The sequence below is a fragment of the Harpia harpyja genome, chromosome 3, assembly GCF_026419915.1.
Source record: "Harpia harpyja isolate bHarHar1 chromosome 3, bHarHar1 primary haplotype, whole genome shotgun sequence".
In the NCBI taxonomy this organism is placed as follows: Eukaryota; Metazoa; Chordata; class Aves; order Accipitriformes; family Accipitridae; genus Harpia; species Harpia harpyja.
This window is the reverse complement of record NC_068942.1, coordinates 10,549,441-10,574,584: the sequence shown is the minus strand read 5'-3', so window position 1 is coordinate 10,574,584 and position 25,144 is coordinate 10,549,441. Positions and strand designations below refer to the sequence as shown.

The 25,144-nt window shown below is 47.5% G+C and overlaps 1 protein-coding gene across 1 annotated transcript in view; it reads right to left on the bottom strand.

Moving 5' to 3' along the window:
• SCML4 (Scm polycomb group protein like 4) overlaps positions 1–18,120 on the bottom strand; it is a 46,194-nt gene extending 28,074 nt beyond the window's left edge. Inside the window, exons 1-4 of the mRNA XM_052783738.1 lie at positions 17,920–18,120; positions 9,851–9,980; positions 7,052–7,252; positions 3,895–4,089 (exon numbers count right to left, since the gene is read on the bottom strand). Of these exons, the coding sequence (XP_052639698.1) occupies positions 3,895–4,089; positions 7,052–7,252; positions 9,851–9,980; positions 17,920–18,120 (727 nt within the window). The remainder of the gene's footprint in view (positions 1–3,894; positions 4,090–7,051; positions 7,253–9,850; positions 9,981–17,919) is intronic.
• Positions 18,121–25,144: the final 7,024 nt, after the last annotated feature.

Sequence of the window (25,144 nt, the reverse complement as noted above, 5' to 3'; positions counted from 1 at the left end):
GCGCCCTCACAGACCCGTCTGCGAGAAGAGTTCCTACTGTCCTCCTTATTACTGCCACTACAGGAAAAGCCCATCTCTGTTCTGTGGAGCAGAGGTCCCCCCTGTGCTGATCTTGCTGCAGAGAAACGCTAGCTCCCAGGGAGATGGAAAGAGATTTAGGCAATGCAGCATTAAACATACAGTCAGTGGCTTAAGACCCACTGTGTAAAACTGGAGTTATTCCACCGGTGCCAACGGAGCTGTTGAATACAGCCTGACATGATGAACAGGAATATTATGTATCTGCCTGGCTCCAGCAGAGCGCAGCATGAAGGGTGCGAGGCTGTCATTCCAGTTCCTCTGCTACACAGCCAAGGACAGACAGCTCCTGAGCTGGGCACAAGTTGCCCTGCGGAAGAGGCACCTTTCCCCCTCTCCAAAATTCCCCATTTCAAGGGCTTTATGTGGCAGAGTTATTTTCTCCTTCCGTGCCCTCGTGTGTGCTCTGGGGCCAAGCAGTAATCTTGTAGGTGGGTTTTCCAAACAACGACCTGGCTGCACTGAAACCAGTCCCTGGCTCTCCAGCCTGCATCCTGGGCCCCACAGTGATGCAGACAGCGGGTTAGCTGGTGAAGCTGCTGAGCTCCCCCCAGCCACCCCCAGGCCCATGGACAGGCTTCGGCAGAGCAATCCAGATTCACCAAATTTGGTACACCAGGTTGGTGGTCAGCAGAGTGCTGAAAGTGTCCTCAAATCCTGTCTCACCATATCTCTGTTAATCTTTGGTGGAAGGAGAGTCCCCTTTTGGGGCTGCCAGCTCAGAGAGCCACCTGAGCACCCAGCTGCTCTGGAAACGGCATTGATCATCACAGCCTCTCTCACTGTGGGACCAGGTGGCTCCTCCATCACCTCTCCCATGTCCCCACCTCAACAGGGAAGCACCCAAATCTCTGCAGGTCATGCTGACACACACTGTGGCTCTCTGCCTAGCAGGCCAGTGGCTATCAGACCCCGGGGTGAGCAAGCTGGAGGCTGGGGGGGCAGTTTTAACCCCATGTATAACCGCTGCCCGCAGCTATTTCACAGCTCGCATTCTCCAGTGTACCACAGTGCTGCTGGTGGTGGAGATATAAAAGTCCCAAGAACTAATGCCTCTTCCTCCATCCCACTCCCAGGCAGAGGGGATGAGAGCCCAGGCCAGCACTAGCCCTGACTAGCCCAGGCTGCCCAGCCCATGCTGCCTCCAGGGGGGCTATTAATTGCCCCCCAGCAGTGGGAGAGCCAGGGAAGAGAAGACTTCCCTACATCCACATCTCCTGCCTGGTCTGGGGCAAAAATAGTATTTTGCCCCTTCCTCGGTGGCTGGCCAGAGCCAGTGGGAATGGTGTCAGGGACATCTGCATTGAAATTATGTGGGGAGGGAGATGCTCAGAGTGTAACAGCCACGGTAAAAACTCCAGTTGTGGAGCTGCCTTCCATCACATACAGCCTTGCCATGCAAATGTACATGCAAATTAAAATGCAAATGCAAACGCAAATGCCAGACCTCCTGGGCCGCACTCATTCAGTGCTACAGAAATCCCTTGACCTCTCAGAAACATTCAAGTTGCTGCAAATGTCCTAGTCCAGAGGAAAAAAATTATTGCTTTTCAGTCTGGGTTCTTGCCTTTCCTCCCCTATGTGTAAAAGTGGCAGCTGGATTTCTTTGCACAAAAAAGCAATTTCTGCACCGTGTGCACAGCCCACTCCCAGCTTTGGTGTGTGAAGCACACATTTAGGGTCTTCCTGGCAAACAAGCGATTCATGGATCATAATTGTGGACACTAAAACGCCTTTCTTTCAGCTGCCAGCAGGTATCTGCCATTAAACTGAATGCATGAGAGACAGTGTGCTCCCCAAACACCCACAGTGTTGTTAATAAAAGAGAAGAAAAAATAATTTAAGTCAGGAGGAAACCTGCAGGTGAAGCGGAGGTTCAGGGCCATAACTTTGCATATTTCTTTTTTCCTAAACTAACTTTTGCCATGTCTGTAGTAGGGCCCCAGGGCAGCTTTCCAGCCACTGATTGCAGATGGGGGCTGCAGGTACGTCCCAGCTCCACAGGGGCTGCGCGGGCCCAGCACCCTGTCCCAGCACCCTGGGGTGTGGGCAAGAAGGAAGCCCAGGCATGCCATCCACCTGGAAGCCTGGTGCTGCTCGGGGCAGGTGCCTCTCTGGCCCACCACCATCCTTGGGTGCATCTGCCCCACGCCACGGCCCCTCCAAGCTTCGCCCCACATGGTCAAGCACTAAGGCAAGGACCTTGCTGGTGCCCACAGGCATTTTAAGCTAGGAGAAACACTCCCACAACTAGCAAAGCAAACCCCTTAGCAGTCACGACTTTCATTTAGGTTTACACTCACGGGTGGAGGTGACGGATCAAGATCCAGGCTGAGCGCGCTACAGCTAATAACGTTACCTTAGATTTATGCTAATGACACTGACCCAAAACTGCATTGCTGTGAGCAGCTCCGTCCCCTCGCCCAGTAAGAGGTCCCCTCGAGTGAAGGTAGACCATGCTGCTTCACAGGTGATCCTTAAAATGAGTGGTGTGCAAGCGGGGAAGCGCACAGATAACAAAGTGCTGGGGCAGTGCCGGGTCAGAGCATACCCGTTATGGCGGTGATTTCCTGTTCATGCCACAGTGACACCGAAGTGTGGGCTGGGGTCCACGCACTCACCCAGCCTCCCACCTCTCGCTGCAGCCAGTGAGCCAAGACAGTGCACGAGCAGAGGGGTCTGGGGAGCAGGGACAGGCAACACTCTGCAGCAGGTCTGCAAGCGGAGGAGGCTTGGTAGTCAGTGGGGATCCTTCAGTGTCTAATACAGTGGTTGAGTTGGATGGAGAGAGAAATTTCCCCTCTACCTTCCCGCCTGCCTGAAACTTAAAGGAACTTAATCCCTTTGAGGCATCTACCCCAGGGCCAGGTATGCTTGAGAAGGCCAAAAGTTATGGCAGACAATTGACAGAAACAAGGACAATGGGATCATATGAGCCTTGTTTCCTTAGGAAAAGAGATAAAAGAAACAAAGACATATAAAATAATTGTCCTGGTTTCAGCTGGGATAGACTTAATTTTCTTTCTAGTAGCTGGTATAGTGCTGTGTTTTGGGTTCAATATGAGAAGAACATTGAGAACACACTGATGTTTTCAGTTGTTGCTAAGTAGTGTTTAGACTAAATCAAGGATTTTTTAGCTTCTCATGCCCAGCCAGCAAGAAGGCTGGAGGGGCACAAGAAGTTGGGAGGGGACATAGCCAGGACACCTGACCCAAACTGGCCAAAGGGGTATTCCATACCATGTGACATCGTGCCCAGCATATAAACTGGGGGGAGTTGGCCTGGGGGGGGGACCACTGCTCTGGAACTAACTGGGCATCGTTTGGCAAGTGGTGAGCAACTGCATTGTGCATCCCTTGGTTTTCCACTTGTATATTCCAATCTTTTTATTATTATTGTCATTTTATCATTGTTATTATTATCCTTATTAGTTCCTTCCTTTCTGTTCTATTAAACTGTTCTTATCTCAACCCACGAGTTTTACTTTTTTTTCCCGATTCTGTCCCCATTCCACTGGGGGGGGTGGGGAGCAAGTGAGCAGCTGCATGGTGCTTAGTTATTGGCTGGGGTTAAACCATGACAACAATAAAAAAAATAATCCCTATCACTGCTGGGGCTCCTCAACACAGTGGTTCTCACCTGAAAGCCTCCTCTGTAGCCACTGGAAAAAATACTGAAAATCAGCCTGCTGCCTCCCTCTGGGACGGTCCCACAGAGACCCACAGTTCTCTAGCATATACAGTACAGGACCAAAAAAAGACAGTCATTTCTTCAGCCCTATTAAATCTGGAGCCCAAGCTGATCAAGCAGCCTACCTGCCTCCATCCGTCTGTTTTCATACACCTCTGGGCTTTCTGACACAGCGCTGTACTGCTGGAAAGGCTGGTTGCTGAAGAGATTGTCACACAAGAGGCTGCGACAGAGCTTCTTCAGGAAGCGCAGGACATACCCGATGCTGTTCACTACCAGCAGGCTCAGGAGATGCTGCTTCCCCTCAAAAGAAGCTGAAACTGGAAAGCAAGCAGGAGCAAGTCAATACCTGAGGATGCATGGTGGGAGGAAGAATGAGAGCAGGGGAAAAGCTTTCACACAAGTATTTGTATGTCTTAAAATATGTTACATAATTACCCCCACCTGAAGTACAAAACAAACTGGAGGAGCTTAAGGAGCTGAGTTTCTGTGACCCCAATCACCTTCACCCTGAAGCGCTGGAAGATGCCAACTGTGATGGCCAGCAGTTCAAGAATTTCTAATATATGCATCCAACTGAAAACTGTATTGTATGATTGGAAGGAGGCAATTATGATAGTCTGGTCTAAGCAACGGGAAAGAAAGTGATCTGCCAATGATGGGCTATTAGGCTGACTTCAGCAATACCCAAGGTTTTAAAAGATAATGGGGACACAAGAATTAAAGGCATGGCTGTGAATGAATAAAAGGTACCAGGGTGTACTGAACAGAGGGCTACCAGCTTCATCATGGATCTTTGTTTGCTGATTTAATTGCATTTATAGGCAAGGGAAGGTTGGCAGTTGAGGTTTATCCAGAATCCAGTAAAGATGAGAAATCTTTTGTTAAACTGGAAATGATTGCGTATAAAAGGTGGGTCAGGAGATGACAATAGGCTCTGCTGGCAGGAGCCCTCAAGCACTGGAGACAAACCAGCAGTGGTCCATGCTGACACAAAGAGATTTTGTTGATGCTGTAAGCTAGGAGGCATTATCAATGGAGAAGAGGACTGGGAGATTGCAAAGAAAGGATTGGCTGATCTTGAGCTCTGCAATAATAAAAATGGGTGGAAAAAAATACTAGAAAGTACATGGCAATCCATAATTTTTTTGAGGAGGCTCAACGTGACCTGATGGGAGGAGAAATGACAGGATAGGCTGACCAGATGCCCATGAGCCACCAAGGTGACACAGTGATGAAAAAGTCAGATATATTTCAAGGAGGTATTGAACAAAGCATTTCCAGGAGAGACAAGGGAGTGTCAATTCCACTATATAAAGTCCTGGTGAAACCTGAGCTGGAGTGATGGGCACCATTCCGGTCATCCAGGCTCAAAAAGGGTGAATTCACACTTGCAGAGGTGCACAGGCAGGCCACAGCGATGTTCAGGGAACGGAAAGTTTCCCTGTGGCACTGCAGCCATCACCATCTCTTCTACGTGGGGCTGTGGGAAGACACTTGCATTTCTTTCACTGATCCAGCAACCTTCCTCACAATGCGGAGAGGACCTGAAAGAAACTGTGTATTTCGGCCTAGCACGATGAGGACTGCTCTCTAGAAATACATCTCGGGTGAGAGCAGAGCAATTAAAATTCCTGGACAAAGCTGTCAGGGAATATATTTAGCCAGGAATCAAAAAGGGCATAGGTCCCAGCCTTGAGAGAGGTGGAGGCGTCACAACAGACCCGGCAGGATTAATTGTAGCAGGGCACGCTCAGGTGTCAACAGATTTGCAGGGAGGACTACCTGATATGGCTGCCTGAACTCCACCACCTGGAAGGTCTTCTCCAGTCCTACAGCCTCCAGTCACTACTAACAAGTATAAATTGCAATGTTAGGCTTATAATCTTTGGGATAAAGATTATCAAGCCAGTTTATAGCTGGCCTGAGCTGCTGTAAGGGATCATGCTCCACAGCCGGTTAAGCATCTGTGAGCCAAGCCACGGGAAGACTGGAAAGCCCATGACAAAATCTGTCTGCACGGCTGCTAGGCTGTGAGTGAGCTGCGATCGCAGAGCCACACCATGACTAGGAGGCCATTCACCCCTCATCGATGATTAGAAGACACATGAAGTTGGGAGCAATGTTGACCAGGTGCTTTTAGCTCAGGTACCTGAAACCAAGCCAGCTCAGAGAAACTGAGACAAAGGGGTTTGGCAAGCTTGGTGCACAACATCACTCTCCTGCTTGTAATGAAAATCATATATGCAGCAGAGAACCAGGCAAAAATGAAGCTTTGCACTAAATTGCTTCAGTCTTGTGTTTCTGTGAACAAATCTGGATCATTCTTAGAGTGTTTCTGATGTCCCTTAGGGAAGGCACAGCTGTGATTAGAGAGAACTAGAGGAGAGGGAGGAAGCAGGATTTATATGCTGGACAGAGGGCCAGAGCCTGGGCTCCCACACAAGAGGGTCCCAATGGCACAGCTGAGCTGCTCTGGTCCCTGCAAAACTAAAGGGACTTGCAGTCCTTGGCTTTGTGTTCATGCCTGACTCATCCATGGCAGCTCATTGGACAGTGTTGTTCCCATATTCCCATCATTGTTTCATTCCCACTGCATCCCCACATGCTAAAACCATGTTGTGACACAAAACTCTTGCTGTGATTAAAAGAAAAGTTCATGTTCAGTCTGAGAGCCAGGCCAGGGGATTCAGCATGGGACAAGGGAGACTCATCAGGACACAGCGAGAAGTGTCACTGCAGGAAGATGAGGAGCTCCTGGGAGGTTCCCTCTGATCTCTGATTCTCTCTGATATATTTGCATAGTCCTGCTGCATGGGGAATTGCTGCGGGACTTCTGCAATTCCTACAGCTGAGAGCAGATTTGGCTCATGAACTGCAGGCAGAGGACACACCAGCAGCTGAACTCCGTGCAAATTTTCCTTTAGAGCAACGTGTGGCGGCAACGTGTGGCATGAAGCGGCCTTGCAATGCTGCTCATCCTTGTATGGCTGCACGAAAAACTCAGCTCAGCGCTGTTTTGAAGAGCGGTAAGCACAGGACTCTGGAGCTAGCCCTGTTCCTCCCCTAAATCACCACGGCAATACTCTTTACCAATATACTTTCTTCTGACACCAAGGCAATTCCTGCAGCAGCTCATTTTACAAAGGCGCAAGTGATGTTCAAAGCTGGTTGCCAGCCGGCTGGTGTGAACGGGACAGCTAGGACAGCCAGGACTGGGGATCGGGTTAAGATTTCAAGCACTTCCCTATGGGCCACAAACCCCTTACAAAAATGCTTTACCTGACACCATCTCGCCTCCGTAGCCCTGCTTGATGAGGCAGAAGACCGCCTTTTGCTGGAGCGCGCAGTCGATGCAGGCCTGAACAGCCTGCTGCAGGGCCACGGACGGTCTCTCGGGCCCAAAGTGCTCTGGGAGTTGCTGCACTTTTTTTCTGTCAAGGTACGGCCCCAGGTTCGCTTGTTTGTTGACATAAATGCAGACTGTAGGCACAAAATCCCAACAAGGTTATTACAAAACGGCCCTGAGAGCATCCTCGCAAATGCTAGCTTTACACATTTCTATTTATTTCACAAGCCCTTCCCTTCACCGGCGAATTGCTGCCATTTACGATGGCACAGCCAGGCTTCCTTGCGGTGATCACCCATTGCCTAAGTGAAGTGAGCTGAGTTTAGGCCTCGCTCGGTGTCACAGGTGAGGATAAGCTACATGCAACTAAAGCAGCTCCTGTGTGTGCCTGGGGTCTGCTCTCTTGCAGACTACCTTGTCCATACAGCTGGTGACCAGAAAACATGCCCAGGGAGCGCAGGACAGTGACTAGCAGGGGTGACCTTACAGCAATGGGTAAAATCCAACCTGAGGGGTGTTTGGGGTTTGGTTTTTTCTCTGTGTGTTTCTAGACTGGTTCATTGAGGGGCCCTCTGAGAAGCACTGCTCTGAGATGAGTTTTGGGAGACTGGTTCCTTGCTGCTTCTGACCTTAATGCAGCTCTAATTTCTGGAGGGTTTTGCTGCGCTGAGCTGCACAGTGCGATGGCAGAGACTCTGGGATCTTCCTGACCCTCCATGTCCAAACTGCAAACTGCAGTTCCCTCTGCAAACTGCATCACCTCGAGGGAAACCATACATTGCGTGCAGTGCTAAATCCCCATTTGGGACCACAGCTAAATCCCCATTTGGTGCCACACAGGGGGTCTGCGAGGGATGCCCCAGCCAAGCCCCGCGTGCCTCCTCTCATATGCCGTTGCCTGCAAAGGCAGTTTTTCTACATGCCATCAGGCCTGCTGGCAATAGCCAAAAAATCGGCGTTCTCCTCTCGCTAGCATGAACTTATTTTAAGCTTGGCTGAGACTAACTGCGTCTTGGAGGAAGCGGAGATAACACTGTGGTAACTAAGGGCGACTAAAACACAGCCTAAAGTCAAGCTAAAGTGAGACATATTATAATAGCTGGCTGAGTGTGCTTGAGCTGTCATCTCTCAGACAATATAACATTATCCTCTGACAGAAATCAGATATGTGACAAAAAAAACATCAAGCAGAGTGGAGGACATGATGACAGCTGTGTAAAGTTGGAAATAATTTACAGTTTGCATCACCATAATGAAAATCTAGTGCAACTGTCAGTGCACTCTGCTACCCCATCTCTCACTGAACAGCAGAAGGGGCTCAAGCAGTATATAACCTGGGTAAACAGGAGGATAATAGCAATCATACTTTACTTATCATTACATAGCACTTTACACCCTCCAAGTGCCAAACAAACAAAGGGATAACGCACTGAAAGACAGCAGCAGCATGCATGAATTGCAGGGGGCTGTCAGGGTGCAGTTTTCCCTGTGTGCCACCGTGCCAAACCTCACCGAGTCTGGAGGATGTGGCTTCTGCTGTGACAAGCCACCGGTTTTGTCCGGAGGTCGGCTGCGGAAGGGACTCTGCAGCCTGCAGGCAGCGTGCTGGGTCCCTCGCTGGGGAGCGGGGGCCCCAATGGTCCTTTCAGTGCAGATTAGGGAGGTAAAAGTTGGCTTGAGCCTGCCTCCTGCTCCTGCAAACCCTGCTCTGGTGGGAGCCTACATGCACCATTGGGAAGGTGCTGGGAGAAAAGATGCTGGTGCCATGGGGACGGGCAGATGAAGGTGCAGGGCACTGCACCCGCAGAGCCCAAAATGACCCATGGAGCCTCTGCCTCTGCGGCCACGCTGGTGATCTGGTGGGGCTGGTGGACTGTGCCTCCCTGTCCCCCTCCAAAAGTGGCACCGGGCACACCTCTCAGGGCAGCGCTAAGAAACACCGCTCGGCTGATGTTTGCCAAGCGCTTTGCAGTCTTCGCATGTGAAGGGATAAATGAGAATAAAATATATTATTATTGTCATCGTCACTACATTTAGTACCATTCTGCTACCAGAGCAGATGGAAAACTTCTCCTCTGTGCATCCCAGCTAAGAAATAATGGGATTTATGTGTTGTGTTTATATTCTAATGTTATCTAATCCATTTCGCTGCTGAAATCTCAGGGTAAATCAACTGTCTTGTTGATTTTCTTCTCATTTACACCAGTTTAAAAGCATTGACCCATGTTACTTCTGGTAATATAAGCAAAAAAAGGCATGAGGCTGTATTTTCCCTGACTACAGTCAGAAATGACCAGGTCTGCTGTTGTGATAAGGCATTGGGGTTTATGTGCTGGTAACCCTGCCTACAGTCAGACCATGGCTCTTCCATCCTTCTTCTCCCCACAGCTGTAACAGATGTTTCATGTTCACACCGGGGTTTAGTCTGGTCATTGCAACACATTTGATGGCATGAGTGTTGGGTATAAATTACCCACTACACATGGGTAGCATCCATGGGATGTTGATGTTCACATTTCAAGAGGAATGGAGCTGACATCTCCACTAAACTTGACACATGGCAGTCAAAACATAGTCTTGCAGGACATCTTTGTTCTTTGTCACTGGTGGCCAGTCTATTCTGCAAACGCCCCATTTTCATGAGCTCCACCTGTTCTGGAAAGCACAGCATATGGCTGTCAGCCCATGGTTCCTGCTCACCCTTTGGCCAAGGAGCACTTGAGGCTGGGTACCTGTGAGAGCCTGTGGGGTGGCCGAGTTGGGTATCGTAGCTGCATCCTGGGGGATTGAACTAATATCCGGCTCCGGTGTGCTTCTCGGTGGAGAGATTGCTAAGGGAGTCATCAGGACACGAGACTTCAGCTGCAAAAAATAACCAATTGGGTAATGAAAGTATACACAAAATATTCCAATTTTATTCCGCGTATGTCACGCACCATGAACTCCCACTCGTTAGCAGTCTGCTATTGCATCACTTTCTCCAGGCCAGGAGCATCCGTTCTGCTCCCGGGAGGATACTGGAGCCTGAAGCCTGACTGATTTGCAGCAGACAACAATGCCTTAAGTTACAGGATGCAAATATTATGCCACCCACTGGGTAGTTATTTACACCTGAGCAAATTGGGTCTAACATTCTAACAAATCAGCGCAATGGCATTTTACGACGCATTTCATGTGGGTGTAAACAATTCTCCGCAACTCAGAAACATGGGGTCTTTAACTACATCATAATTTAGGGCCAGATTCTGCTCTTGGTTACAGGGGTGTAAATCTTGTGTAAATCCAATGGCACCAAGAGGCTACTTTGGGCAGACACCCATGTAAATAAGCTCAGACCATGGTCCGTAGTGTGTTATTACCAGGTAGTAAATACAAACTGCTGCGCTGTTGCACCCAGTAATCTTTGTGACCTGCAGCCCGGTTTGGAGAAATGAAATGCGATGGGAATTTACGGTGCAATATCACTACGTCTTTATGCTGCTGGTATCTGGTAACGTCTCACCTGTCAAGTGATGATCAGGTCCTCATAATTATAAAGTGCTGACGTGATGGATGTGACCTGAAGGTACCACGCTTTCTTTTCCTTTTGCTACGAAGGGAAGCAGGGGGAAAGCAGAGAGCCAAGCACATAGCTGGCTGGTTTATATATTTACATATACTACACTGAGCTGTTCTTCTGGCAGGCGATTTTTTTTGTTGTTGTTTTTCGGTGGCCAAAGGTAAAAATGCTGTAAGTGACAAGCGTAAGAATGAAAAGGAATTTTTAGCCCTGTTAAATTTGCAGACTATTGCTTCTCTTAGAGCTTACACCCAAGCTGGAAATAATGTACAAAGTATATTTTAGTTGGAAATGAAGCCAGACCACTACCTACTAACCAAACCTTGAGCAAGTCCTGCTGGAGAGCAGAAGTCACTTTGGATAAAGATTCATGTTGTCCATGATTATGATTACAACTGTCTAAAATAATGGTCACTGTTTCACTGTAACGGTGAAAACAGAAAGCTGGGGAAGGGAGAGGGAAGGCTGTTGGACTTAGTGCCATCCAAGTGAGCTTTCAACCATTAAATCTTTGGGAGTTTGGATCATTCCCCAGTTACTGCCTTATCCCAGCAAGGGCTTCACTAAGAGAGAATTTAGGGTCTCTCTTGCTTTCAGTAGCACTGTAGCCTGTGCTGGGATGGTACCCATCAAAACAAACAAAAAGGCCATATTTGTTGAGATGGTTTTAATTTTTGCCTGCCAGACCTCCACCAAGCCCTTCCTGAACTTGCTCCTTTACGCAACCTAGAGTTTTGCTCAGAGCAGCCTCTGTGGAAAGATGGGCTCAATAAGCCCGGACAGAAATAAAAGCTGGCTCCTCATCCAGGCACCATCCCTAGCAGGGCACTGTTCGGTGTCTGGGGCAGAGGCTGCATCCTACCTGTCTCAGCAGCACCAGGCACCAACTCCACATGGTGCCACCACCTGCCCTTCCCTAGGGCAGGCTAAATTCCTTTGGATTTAGCCTGGACAAGGGAGGAAATGCTCAATAAGTGAATCTAAGACAAACTATGTATTTGACCTCCTGCTGTTTGGCAGCCGTAGGGTACTAGGGACCCTGAGCTGGCCCCTGGCTAGTGCCAGTCCTCACCTGCCCGTGTTGTCCTGTTTTTGCAGGGTTGTCTTGCTTTCAGATTGGGATCAGGAAAGACCTGCAGCAAAGTGCTGTCAGTTTGTTTTCCAAGCAATTAAAATAAATGTGAGGAAAATGGTGTTTCCAAAATCAAGGTCCTCATCCAGTTTGAGCTTTATCCCATAAGAGTAGGTGAGAAGCAGCATGATTTGTTATTTTCTGTACCAGCATGTCAATGACTCTCTTTTCTATGGTGAAGTGGACTGGCACTGTGAAATTTGGGCAGCACCAATGCTAGGCTTCTGGGCTTGCTTTTAATCATGCATGTAAAATAAATGCATATATCCATACGTGTGCTTGTACATAGTATATACACAGATATAAAAGTATATACATTTATATAGAGATGTACATATATACTTGTATATATATTTATGTATACATATATATAAAAAAATATATATATGCTCTCACACATACACACATCTATATAGATACTATTTTGGAGACAACACACCTAATAACTTCTGTTTCACTTGCATGTTGGCTCCGTAACATCCTTACTGCCTCACAGGCCTGTGGCCTCAAACACAGGTGCACAAGTCCCCTCTCCAGCCCTTGACCCTAATGCACCATCTGAGTGTGCGCTCGCCAACCAGCACCATCAGCCTGGTGGAGAGGGGGGGATTGCCCGGTAGACCTCTTTCTCTCTCTGTTCCCTGGCTTTTGGCGGCCCAGGCAGGCTTACGTTCAAGAGCAAATAAACAGAGGGCAAGACTTGTGTAAACTCTCTAGCTTGGAGGGCCCTTCTTGGCATTTTGCTGTTTTAGTGAACAGTTTACTGCAAACTTAATTACAACAGTGTGTGCTCTACAGCCTCTGGATACAGATAAATGCCATTTTATTAGGGGTAGCAGAGAATATGCTTTCATTAGATCAGAATAAATCAATGCCTGATTACAAGAGACAGTACACTAGCAAACACAACTTAAATACCTCCTGGCCACTGAAATCCTGAGTAGTCCTTGAATATCACTAAGTGTAAATCTCAAAGTATTTCATTTAAAGATGTCTTTTTTTGGACTGATTCTTCTCTATCAAAAAGCCAATCCAACCAACCAGCTGACTGACTGAAAGCTTGGCAGCTGAGAGAGCACATACGCATGAAAATGAAAAAAAGTAGTAAAGGAGAGAAAGAGAGAGAAAAGGAGACAGAGAAAATCTGTCAGAGCACTTTGGGAAATCCTCATGGTAAGGCATTCAAATCAGCTCTTGAATATCAAATGTCATAAGTTTTAATATGCACAGCATGAGATATAAAAGGCAATGGTTGCTTTAAAACAAGATGTACAACCAACCTCCCCACTCTTATGGACCTTCTATCATGGAAAAGAGATCAGAGAAAGCTGATCAGGGATTTAGGGTAGGAAATAAGTGTGTCTGCTTCACCAAAGTCATGGTGCTTTAGATGCAGAGAGAGCGTGTGCTTTTGTGCCATTGATGCCGGCTGCAGGTTTGTCTGAGTATGCAGTGGCTGCGGATGGGGAGGACACTGTGGAGTCCTGGAGTTTCTGTTACAATCTATACATCCTTTCGGAGCAGTCAGGATTCATCTAGCTGGTATTTCTGTCATCCCACACTAAATAAAGTGAAGGAGGGAGAAGAGCATTTACCAGATAGCTTTTTTTTCTTCTGAACAAGTTCTCTGCCAGCTTGTATAATAAAATACACAGGAAAGAAACAAGATGAACCACAATGCAAATTTTCCCTGTACTTTTCTTAAACCGCTTAGATCATACATAGGTCCTCATCTTTATGGCTCCTAGTTCCCCTGTACTGGTTGTCCCTTGTCCTGACAAAACATTTGCTAGAAAAGGCTGGGGTTCACCCTGTCCCTGCGGGCCTTCCAGCCAGGATGGCAGAGGCACCTCCTGGCCACGGGAGCTTTTGCTGCTGGAGAGAAAACCACCTCCAGCCCCTGCGCACACAGATGTGCACCAAGGTGAGTGCCTGGGCCGGTGGTCCTGCCATGTGGGCTGCTGCTGGCTGAGCAGAACTGTGCCATTAAACCTGCACCAAAGAAGCACAGAGCGTCCGAGTACATGTGTTGTGGTCCTTGGCTATACCACGTGCTCTCTGTGCATTCGGCTGCAGGCGAGGAGGCTCAGCACGAGGCAAGTCAGGGCTTAGCAAAGAAGTGGCTGGGGCAGAGAGGGGTCAGCGCTGTGCTGGCAAAGGCAAAACACGGTCCAAGGTCTTTCCCACCTTTTCTTCTTGTGTCATGCAATACCTTTCTTCCGCACAGCAAATGTGCAGGGGAGTCTGCGCGCAGCCTCCTACATCCCCTAAGTGTTTTGCAGTGAACGAGGCAAGTAACCTTAAGAGGAGCGTATACAACCTTGAAATCCAAGGCTGTATCACAGGACAGGTGAATAATCAGGGCATTTTAAGGCTGTCTCTGCAATCTCGGTCCCAGTGTGTCCAAATCCTCCCTGACTGCTTATTTGTCATCATTAATAGTGACTTCTAGGGCAGCAGGGGAACCTATCCCTGTAATGGAAATTGTCACTCAACATGCCGTCCTGCACAGGGTGACTCTCGCAGCCCACCCCACCTGGCTGGAGTTTGCAAGGTCTCAGCCGACCGCTCACCCCAGCCTGGGGCCACGTCCCCAGGCAGGAGCTGCTGCGGTAGCACGGGGGGGGGGGACAAACTGCCCTCGGGCTGCTCGGATGGGGCTATCGCTTTGTTACCATCTGGGAGGGATGTGGTGGTCTTTGCTGCAGCACTGCCCTGGGCATGTGTCGCTCTGATGTCCTCTAATACCACAAATCCCCCCACGACGCTAACACAGCCTTCCCTCGTACAGGCTTTCTAGGCAGCTCTTCAGGGCTGCCCCTCATTTACAGCCAGAGAAATAAAACCGATCCATCTACTAACCTCCCCCCTCCAGCTGCCAGAATAGACCTTTTCCTAGAGATTTAGACAGTCAGAAAGAATATTGTATTTAGAGAAAATGCAGCATTTTGTAGCAAATAGCTCTTCATCAGGTACGAAACAGTTTTTGGAAAAATACCTGATGAAATTTTAGAACCAAAGCTGTGAAAAAATAAACAGGATAGCGAGGAAAGGGACTTTGCTTGGTGGTGAAGCGAGATGAAATGTCATTTTAAGAAGACACAGATATTTGCTTTAATATCAATGAAAACAGGCAATGGGTCATCTGGTTATAAAGAGCATGTGATTAAAAATGTCTGTTATTCACATCTCGGTCAAAATAAATTTAAATCTAGGCTGTAAATTCCTAGTTTGCTAAAAATTCAGAAGTATTTTTCCATCTGTTCTGTAATAATTCAGCTATCTGGTTGCTATAAAGAATTTGGTTGTCTGCCATTTGGACAGGGAGTCATTTTTTAAAATGCATTTAAGTCTCATGGTATCTGAAAGTTATACAATTAGCAAGCTAATTAAATCAAGCTAGAGTTCTCCATCAAAAAATGTAATCTTTGACTCACACTGGGGAAGTGTTTTTGATGGAGAGGGGTTCACTTCAGCTGAGCGCACAGCGTACAAAGGCACCTCACAGTAAAAGTCACTTCGGTGTACAAATCCTATAGCGCAAATAAACAATGCCAGGCCAGATGCCACAGATACTACAGCCCATGAGTGTCAGCTCCAGAAACTTAAGCCATTGGTTATAAAAAGATGCCTTTTTACCCACTGCCACTCACCAAGAAATAACATCATTCCAGATTCACTGCCAAAGGAGGGATGCCGTCGCCTCCCCGCTAAGTCCCTGGGGAGCGGGAATAGGCGCGTGTGGTACCCAGCTGGGGGAAAAGCTTTCCTTCAGAAGAAGAGGGGGCAACAGCAATCAAGTGCTCAGCCACCTAGGTCTGAAGCGCAATGTTACTGCAGCATTTTAGGAAATTTAAGCCTCCCTTGTCTCTGCTTATGCTTACAAACACATGGTGGTTGGTGAAAGGCTTTTTCACAGGTGGATGGGTGCATTTGGGGTGGAACAGAACATACTCCCCAGCATTTTTTTTTTTTTTTTTTGTCAAATTACAAGTCAAATGTCAATGCAGGAGTAAGAAATGGGGTTCAGCAAGACAAGCAGGGGCAGAAAGGATGTGGTCTGCCGAAACTCTGCATACAAGGTCATTGTGGTATTTGGCAAATCACTTAATCATCTCAGGGACTCAATTTCACCACATCTCCAAAGTATTATTATCCTAGACTTGGGTGGTTTTGATCTAAAGAGCCTACAAGTGACCCAGCTTTACTGACAATAATTCAAATTATTACTTGTAATAAATAAAGTAAAATAAATATAGTAAATCATGAACTTGTAACGACAAGTACCTCAAGTAAAACAATTTAGATGTTTCTGTCCCAGAGTTTTAACCTAACACTGAAGTAAAAAATAATAAGTATTTCCATATCTCACATTTTACAAATACTAGAGTATTTGCCACAGTCTTAGCTTGGACATGCAGCTCTATTTTGGACTACGGCTATAAAATTCTGCGGTAATCCCAAGAGGGACGCCTGAGCATGCTGTAAGGTTGACTCTGCTTCGCTGCTGCTGTTACATCATTCATGTTACCAAAGGTAAGGCTTTTCAGCAAAAATGGGAAACTGCAGCTGAAACTGTTTCTTAGCCATGCAAAGTCTGTTTTCAGCACACACTGAAACACACTTCAAAATGTGCCCCCATGGCAGAGAGGGGTATGGATGAAGTAGGGAGAGCATGGAGAGACACGGGAGAAGGCAGAAGATGGGGAGAAAGCATTAAGGGCTGAGGTACTGATGTCTACAGCAGTAGGTGTTGCGCAGGGGGACGCAGAGGAGTAGGGGATTCTGGAAATGGGATGCAGAGGGGTGGTGGGGAAGGCTTGCCTGGAAAAGAGAGAGGAGGGAGGATGGAGGTTGGAGGATGGGAGGAAGAAGAAGGTCTGGCGGGAGGTGAAAAGGAGGGAGGGGCAACGATATGGGTGGCCTGCTCTGGATAAAGCCCAGACCCAAGGAGCTGAGACATTTGGTCCCTGGGCTCGGAGCTTGGCCAGCAGCGCTGTGCATTGGGTCTTGCTGCCTCCCGTGAACTGGGGGAGACCCAGGGAAGAGCTGGGCAACACCTGGGGCTGAGACCTTCTCCAGGGAAGGCTGGGGCAAGCCCTGTGCATGCACCGCTCGTGTTACTCGCTTTTCGGGTTTCACATCAAGAACTTAAGCAGCTATTATTTTCTAACAGTCAGCAATTTGCCCTCTTTGTGTAACAGACTGCACGTCTGTACCCGTTCCCATTAAAAACAAGGAACAGGCACAGCAAATGTATACGGTGCCCCTAGCTGCCTGCAGACACAGATGGAGAGAATAGCGGAGCAATCTACCAACAAGAAGACCCCTCACTACAATGTAGCTCATTTTCACTCCCCAGAATAAATTCCCCTCCCCTCAGCATCACGGTCCCATTTTCCCCTGGTCTGAGGCATAACAGTGGCCCTACTGCTGCTGAGACACACTGGGGAGTGTGTGTGGGGGGGGTACGGTGGGAGAGCCCCAGCCCACCGGCAGCATGGGAAGGGCTTAAGGCACTCAGGGTTTCTTTCTTTCTTCAGCCCTGCCTCCCCACCGGGGTCACATTGAGAGCTAGGCATGATTTTCTCCCAACGTGAGCAGACAAATAATCAAAACCACCTTTCCCTCAGTAAGTGAAATCTCATTACTTTCTAAAATGTCCCTTTTTTTTTCCTTTGGAAATCAGCTTTATTTTCCCCTTTTATTCCCACTCCCCCGTATTCCTTTCCTTTTCCTTTCATTTTGTTTCATTTCTAATCACTGTTAGTGAGAGAGGAGAAAAAAGTGACAAGCAAGAGAGAAGAAAAAAGTGACAAATGAGAGAGAAACACTTCCCAGAAGGTGCACAGCCATCTCACACATTCTGGGAGACAAGTTATTTTCAAGCACCACAAATTAAAATAACTGTAAACTTTAAAAAAATAGATTCCCTCTAATTTTCACCAGCTCAGGTAGAAGAGAAACCAGCTTCTCTTACTTTTTTTGCATTGCTCTGCCCCACGCTTGCACAACTTTGCCTCTGTTCCTGCATTTCACCTGAAATTCTAGAAGAAAATGTATTAAAACCAGCAGGAGGTGGAGAAAGAGTGTGAAAATCATGTCTCTACCTTGTACCCGGGTTTTCTCCCTCTCTTCTTTGGGATCTTCACGACCGGCAAAGCACCGGCTGGTGCCGAGTAGAGGTTGTGAACAGGCATTTTGATGGGTGCCGGCTGGAGCGGGGGCCGCCCTCGCTTCCTCCCCGCCATTCTGGGGGACTGCATCTCCCCGGGGACCAGGCTGGGGGACAGGCACGGCAGGTGGCTCATCTGCCCCGAGGCTGCTGGTCAACCAGAAGGGAGAGAAAAAAAAGAATTAAAAAAAAAAAAGGGCTTTTTATTTATTTTTCATTTTACGTTTTTCATCCGAAGGCAGTTTTCTCACACTGTCATTTTCCCTGTTATCACCGATCATAAAGCAGCAAGAAATACGCCACAGATGTGCACTCCTGGATGGGATTCACCTGACCACAGCTGGCTCAGCTTCTCCAAAGTGGGACAAAACCCTTGTCATGCCTGTTTCTCTCCGCTGGCTGTGAATACAGTACAGGGAGCTGGCTCAGGTGGCGAGGTCTCTATTGCAGCTGTCTAATAGGTGAACCCCACAACAGCCACCTTAACCCTACATACTGCAGATAAGCACGATGAAAGCACGAGCTTGCACCCATCAGTCAGTGCCTGCTTTCAGAGGGGCTTTGGAGATGACCTCCTGATGTCCCTGCCGACCTAAATTTTTCCCGAATTCTGTGGTTCTGCAAATCCTCCCTCACCTCGGAAGTGCTACCAATACCAAAATTGACTTCCCTCCACTTCATGCGCAGCACTCCTGAGCAGGGAGGCTGAACTGGACCACGAGGCTACCGGCACAAGGTAGCCGCGTTAGAGGAGAATTGCCAAACATTTAATTTCTGCAATTTTGTAACATCTGTTACCAGGCATGTTAGTAGTGGGCTTTTGGATGTACTCCATCAAATCAAAAGCTGTTATTTCACCACAACTCCATGCAGCTGATGAAGTTGAGCAGGGGTAATGGAGTGGAAGCTGGTCCGTTTTCCTCTGTCCAGGTTTTAATAAAGAAAACAAATATACAACCATACACAAAGTACCAAGGGAATATACAGCATTCTTCACAGCTTCTGGCAAGGGTCACGTGCTAACAAAGGTCAATAAAAAAAAACCAACTGCAGAAATACGTTTTCAAATGTTGATTTGTCCAGGCAACTGCTTTCCTGCGCGTGGGCAGAATACTAGTCCCAGTCCTGCCTGCATACATTGCTAGACATAAGGGTCTAAGCAATTCTCATGCTTTTATGATAAGCCTTGTGATGGCTGACGTTTTCAATTTCATGCTCCCTCAGGCCAGTGATAACAGAAGACTCCCTGCTCTCCATTTTTACAGGGCAGACTCATAGCCTTCTCAGCTACAGAGAAAAGCCTAAAGATGTGGTCCAAGAGCTTCCTCTAAGCTCAAAAACCATAAAGCAATAAAGGTTTGTTTGTTTATTACTAAAAACTACAAATTTTTACAAAATCTACAAACTATAAAATCTACACATTTCTCACTACACTTTGAATCTCACAATTTCAGAACCCAGTGTGATTGGACTGATCAGAACTGACATTGCTGGGAATGAAATTGGGGTTGCTCACCCACATGGTAAAAGGTACCACTTGATAGGGGCCTCTGGTGACAAGTGTCTGCAGCTGGGGGCTTCTCTGCTTCAAAGGCAAATATGCTTTGCCTAGTTAAAACTTTGTAAGCATGACTGACTAACAAGCGACTCGCTTCCCTGGTCTTATCCAGTCAGTAGTTTACGCAGTCTGCTGTAGGATAAGAAAAATAGAGAGCTCCCAGCCCTACCCTCCAGTAAATGCATTTATTTGCAATATATTAAAAACTGGGGTTTTTTAATAACACTAGGGGTATCTGCTCAGTTCAGACAGATCCATTACATATGGCAGGACTTGTAGACTGACTATAAAATTTCCAGTCTTGAACATTGGCTGCCTAAACTGTTCATGCAAACACTGAATCAGACCAGAGCAATCCTGCAGTGCCTAATTTACCAAATTGTCCAGGGCCGCTGTGGTTGCACTCTCCAGGCATGCTCAGCCAGCTCGGGAACCACCTGAAAGCCTGCCATGGGGCTCTGATTTTTACCAAATAGAAGTCTGCAGAGAGTATACTTTCAGGGTTAAAAGCATCCAGCTTGCCACAGCAGGAGTCAAATGGAAAGGCTCTGTCTATCCTGAGCATCACTGCTTTCCTTCTGTCTTCAGCAGTGTACATTTTCCTCCCCATCGTGCTTTCTGAGGGACACCCTTGGTGTCTCTTCCACCTCCCAAAACAAAACGTCCCCAGGCCGCTATGTTACAGGCTGGCTGCAGGCCGGGAATTCGGCAGGGAAGGGAAATGCAAGGATTACACTGGATTTGGCACAAAAACCCGCTATGAAAGCCCAGCACTTCAGGCTTTGCATTTTGGTGTGCTTTAAAAAAAGCCTGACAACACAAACTTTCGCAGAGGATCTTGGCAGAGGCTGAGAAAGACAAGCTCAGCCCAGGTTTGCTCCTTGCCTGGGGAAGAGCAGTGGTTCCCATGGTGGGGACCACTGGTGGCCACGAGGCTGTGAGACAGAGGATATGGACCTGCACTGAACACCACACTGCATTGCCTTTATCACATTTTCCTTTAATGGTAAAGGTAGCTGGTGGCACCTCAGAAACTCTGAGAGTTAACAGCTCCCAAAGCAAAAGAGCTGCTGACCTAGAACACTTATTTGGCTGAAATGTTGCTTGCTTTCGCAACTGGTGAAGTATTAAACATGTGGTGGTCAGGAAACACACTAAATATTAGCAATCACAATTTTTTTGTCCTGTCTCTCTGCTGTCAACGCTTGTAATGCTGTGCTTTGGCAAAACCTCTTAAAACCCCTTGCCACATGTGCTGACACACAAGACCCAACTGGACTGTCCACAAAATGATCTCAGTGTAATGTATGTGAATTGATACAGCAAAGACAAGAAGTCAACTGCAGTATACAAGCTGTTGTTATTACACTTAATTACAAGCCCAACCGTGACTTGATTCTCCTTTCTTGTATGCTAAGGGAAACGGATTGCGCCTTCGGTGGCATTTACAGTGTTACACTGCTGCAGATCCTGGAAGGCAAGTGTGCTCCCCAGCAGTGGGGGAAAACAGCAGACAAGCAAAAATTGCCTCTGTCTGACGGTGGGGGGGTGACAGCACAACCTCCTCTTACAGCCAGGAGAAAGCTCCTGGGCAGGCTGGAAAAACACGCAGTCAAATTGCGGGTTGGCCGGAGAGGCCAGAGGGACACAAGGGCTTGTCTGACCGTCCCCAACAAAGTCGGGGTGTTACCTTGGAAGGACTTTCCTCGGGCAGCCACAGCTGGGACTTGACCCACGGCTCAGCAGCTGGAAAGCTTGGTGGCTTCAAGGCAAGTTAAGAGAACTTGATGCAATTTAAGGTCAAATTCAAGGAAGCAAATTACAGGCTACTAACAAAGGCACCGCCTCAGTTCAGGAAATCACTGTAGTACAAATAGCCCAGGAGAGTATTTTGGGAGGGAAATCAGTATACGTTTGCCCTGTCCTTGTACTTTTCCTAAGGCACTAACTTTGGACAGCAGAGGATGGTGCAGCTTCAGTCTGACCTGGGTCTATCACTTTCCTATTCTTAGTTTAAAAATAACAACAGGAAACTGCTTTACATTTATGGCTTCTCATCACTTAATGCATGGCTAGACACAGGGTAACCTTTCCTTACTTGTCTCTCAGATGTTGTCATCTGGAAATTTAATTTCCAGCCCTGCCTTCCACATTGCCCCATCAGATCCCAGAGAGGAGGCAGCAGGGAAACACCTCTCCCCACCCTGATGCCTGGGCGAGCACTGCAGGAGGGGTGAAGTCCTGTGCCCTTCAGGCAGCAGAGGTTCTGCCGCGACTTCAGAGCATCCTGAGGAGCACCCTGTGCACAGCAGTCTGCCCCTATGGAAGGCGAGGGGTGGGGAGAAAAACATGCCCTAGACCAACACTGGTGACCTGTAGGATGTTTCTAACAGCCCGTGCTTTGCACTGTGCTTGCCCTGCATCATGTGTTGGTGGATATGTATGATTAGCAACACAGCTCACCGTGCTGGCAACTATAGCTGATAGCAGAGGAAGCTGCAGTGCATTTCCTCCCAAGCTGAGTATTTCTGATGGACTGCAAAGATCCATTCTTAATAAAAATAAATGCCTGCAATAAATGCAGCTTTTAACCTGCGCTCCAGTAACTGCAAGGGCTGAAGGTAAAAATATCACATTAAATTTTATATCGGTAATTCCAGAGGATGATCATTTAAACTTGGCTTACACCAGGTCTCATGCAAACCCATGCCTCGACTGGCACAGGGATCATGCATAGGGAAGGAACAAGCTATTCATGCCTTAAGCCAAAAGAAGGTGCAAAAGTCCAGTCAAGCAGAAAATGTGCCCGTTTCACAGCAGCTGAAGGAGAATGCCCTTCACTCCCCGTACAGCCACTGGTCCCAGCCGCAAAAGGACTCTGACCCAGGAGTCCCTGCCAGCACTTGCAGCCCTGCCTCCAACTCTTGACTCCTGCAGAGCTTCGTGTCTCCCAGATCTACATACCCAACAGCCGTATGTGGAAAACATATAAACTTCTTGTGATCTTGTCTGTCTTTCCTTCAGCTGTTGTTCAGGAAAGCACACTCTGTGGGGGAATATCATGTTATTAAATGGGAGGGAGGGGATACTTTTCAGCTGGTAACAGGACTATTTTCCCCTTCTTCTCTGTGCACAGCAGGGCAGCTCTTTGACTGACCGCTCGGAGATGATGGCCTGCAGAGTAGGTGAGCAAAATGAGAAGCATTGCCTTTTCTGGCAGCAAAGTTTTATACCTGCGTGCTCCTCTTGGGTAGTATTCAGGCACATGAGGCGTTACACATCTCTTCATCATGAATACCAAAGCAGCACTGCATAGCACATGAAAAGTAAGTGTTTAGTGAAGCAGACAGTAGGAATTTTTGCTAATAAAAGCATTGAGCCAATATTCTCTGCATGTCTGGATGTGATTGCCTAATGACATTGCATGGAAAGCACTCATCTCACCATTGCTCAAAGAAAGGTCAGGATAATTTTCATCTGTGGCATGAAGTTCTACAGCGATTTGCAGAGCTCTTCTCTTCTCTTGCCTATTGCCTTGGGGATTGAAGTGAGAAGAAACTCCTTCTCTGAGGGACTCTCTTGCCTGTTTTGATCCCAGGAAGAGAATTTTTACATAAAATCCTTGAGACTGCCCAGCCAACAGGATCTGAGTAGAAAGGCCCACTTTCCCAAACCAGTCATTAAAGAAACAAAAAACACAAATATCTGTGCTAGCTGTGGGAACTGAGAATGGGATTCACCCCGCCTAATTTCAAACCTCAGTTCATCTGTCACCTCAGTATAGGTGCCTCTGGTCATTTCAGATGTGATCTCTCTTACACCCTGTGTCACATCTGCCAAAAAGTCTTGGGCACCTCAGGTCATCTCAGGTGGCACTAGATTACTATTTCAGGCAACCAGACTTAGCTACAGGGAATAATTCAATAACAGATGAAGACACCTAAATGCCTACCTTCAGACCCTTATACAGAGGTGTTTCTGTGTGTGCTGGATGTCTGACCTCCCATAGTACCAGTGGAGATCTAGCCAATATGGTTGAAGGTGTGCGTGCAGTCATTCAGGTGGCCGGATATAGACGTAGTTTGTGGTGGGCTCAGTGGCTCTAGGGTCCACTGACAAGGTGCAATGTGATGATCATGGGAGCTTTGTCACTTCCTTGTAGACAGCTGTATTTAGGTGTCTTAATCCAGAACTAATCCTATTTCTAAAAGTTGGGTTTGACTTGTCTATTTTATACCCAACATTAGGGTGAGGTTAATCATGTCCTATGTATACGTTTCTTCTGTTTATAAAATGAGCCCAGGAAAACAAGCTCATAACTAGATATCTACAATGCCCAGGTGAATCCCACCCTTGGTCGCTCATGCCTACCCACAATAGCCAGTTCCGTCTTATCCTGTGTGCAGGATATTTCTGGTTAATAGTACAATGCACTGCAGAAGAAAGCATTGCCTTTTTGGAAGGGGAAACTCAAGCTTCACAGGTGAGAAAGATTTGAGATTCCTGGGCTTGTGCCAGCCTCCCTGTGAGGTCCCGAGTGAGGAACTTCCTACCCTTTCAGTGTCTCACTTCTCCCACGTGTCCCACAGCATCCCCTCCAGGAGGCAAGAAGCCAACCAGACGTGCGAAGCTATTTGCCTGGGACAAAGCCAGCTGATGGCAGGGTCCAGGCTCCTCAAGTACCCACCACCCATATCCCAACCACTGCCACATGTCAATTCTCAAGGAAAAGTCAGCAAAATATTTCAGTATCTCTCATTTGGACAAAATAATGTGATTCCCCTCTTAGCTCCTAGAGTAGTTGAATTTTGCCAGCTATCCCATGTTTTAAACATTCTCACAAGCAGTTTAGAAAAGGCTGGAGAAAATACAAACACCTTTTCTTCTGCTTGGAGCCACTCCCAAGGAGACTGATTCTTAGGTATTCAAAAGTGGTATTAGTGAGTTTTCCCTACACGGAGCAGTGCTACAGCAAAGCCTTTTAGTAGATACAAGGCGGAGTGAATGTAGTTTTGTTCTGGGCTGTAAAAACACAGATTTCTAAAGAGCTGTAATCTTCTGTTAGAGCTGGTAGCCATATATCATTATCTCCCTGCAGCACAGCAGAGATTTAACTCTCCTTGATAGAACTGAAAGTAGTAGCAGCATCCAAACCAATGTATACTGGCATCCGTCACTGCGTAGACTCTGTCTCCCTTGCCCTTGAGCCGTTGTGTCAGCCAGAGACACTATGGGAGGTGGTAGCACCAGTGAGGGCGAGATGGGCAAGTTTTCCTTCAGTGCCATCATTTTGTGCCTGAGACATGCATGGCAAAAAGGTGGTGCACTTTTTCAGTCTGCTTTCCTTCAGAGTAGGAGTTCATGTATTCAGAAACTTGTGCTCTCCTTCACTCCTCATATGACTTTTGGACTTGTTGACTCATTTCAGACAGACCTGATGGGACACAAGAGCAAGGGGTGCAAAGGTTTGCAGGCGTAGTGGAAATGTGCAAAAAACAGAGATGTGAGACCCCAGTTGTGCTCCCCCAGTTTTGGCCACCTGTCTTATGAGACAGTGAGGGCAGAAGAAACAATATAAAAGCTTTGATGCTGGGAAAAGCTC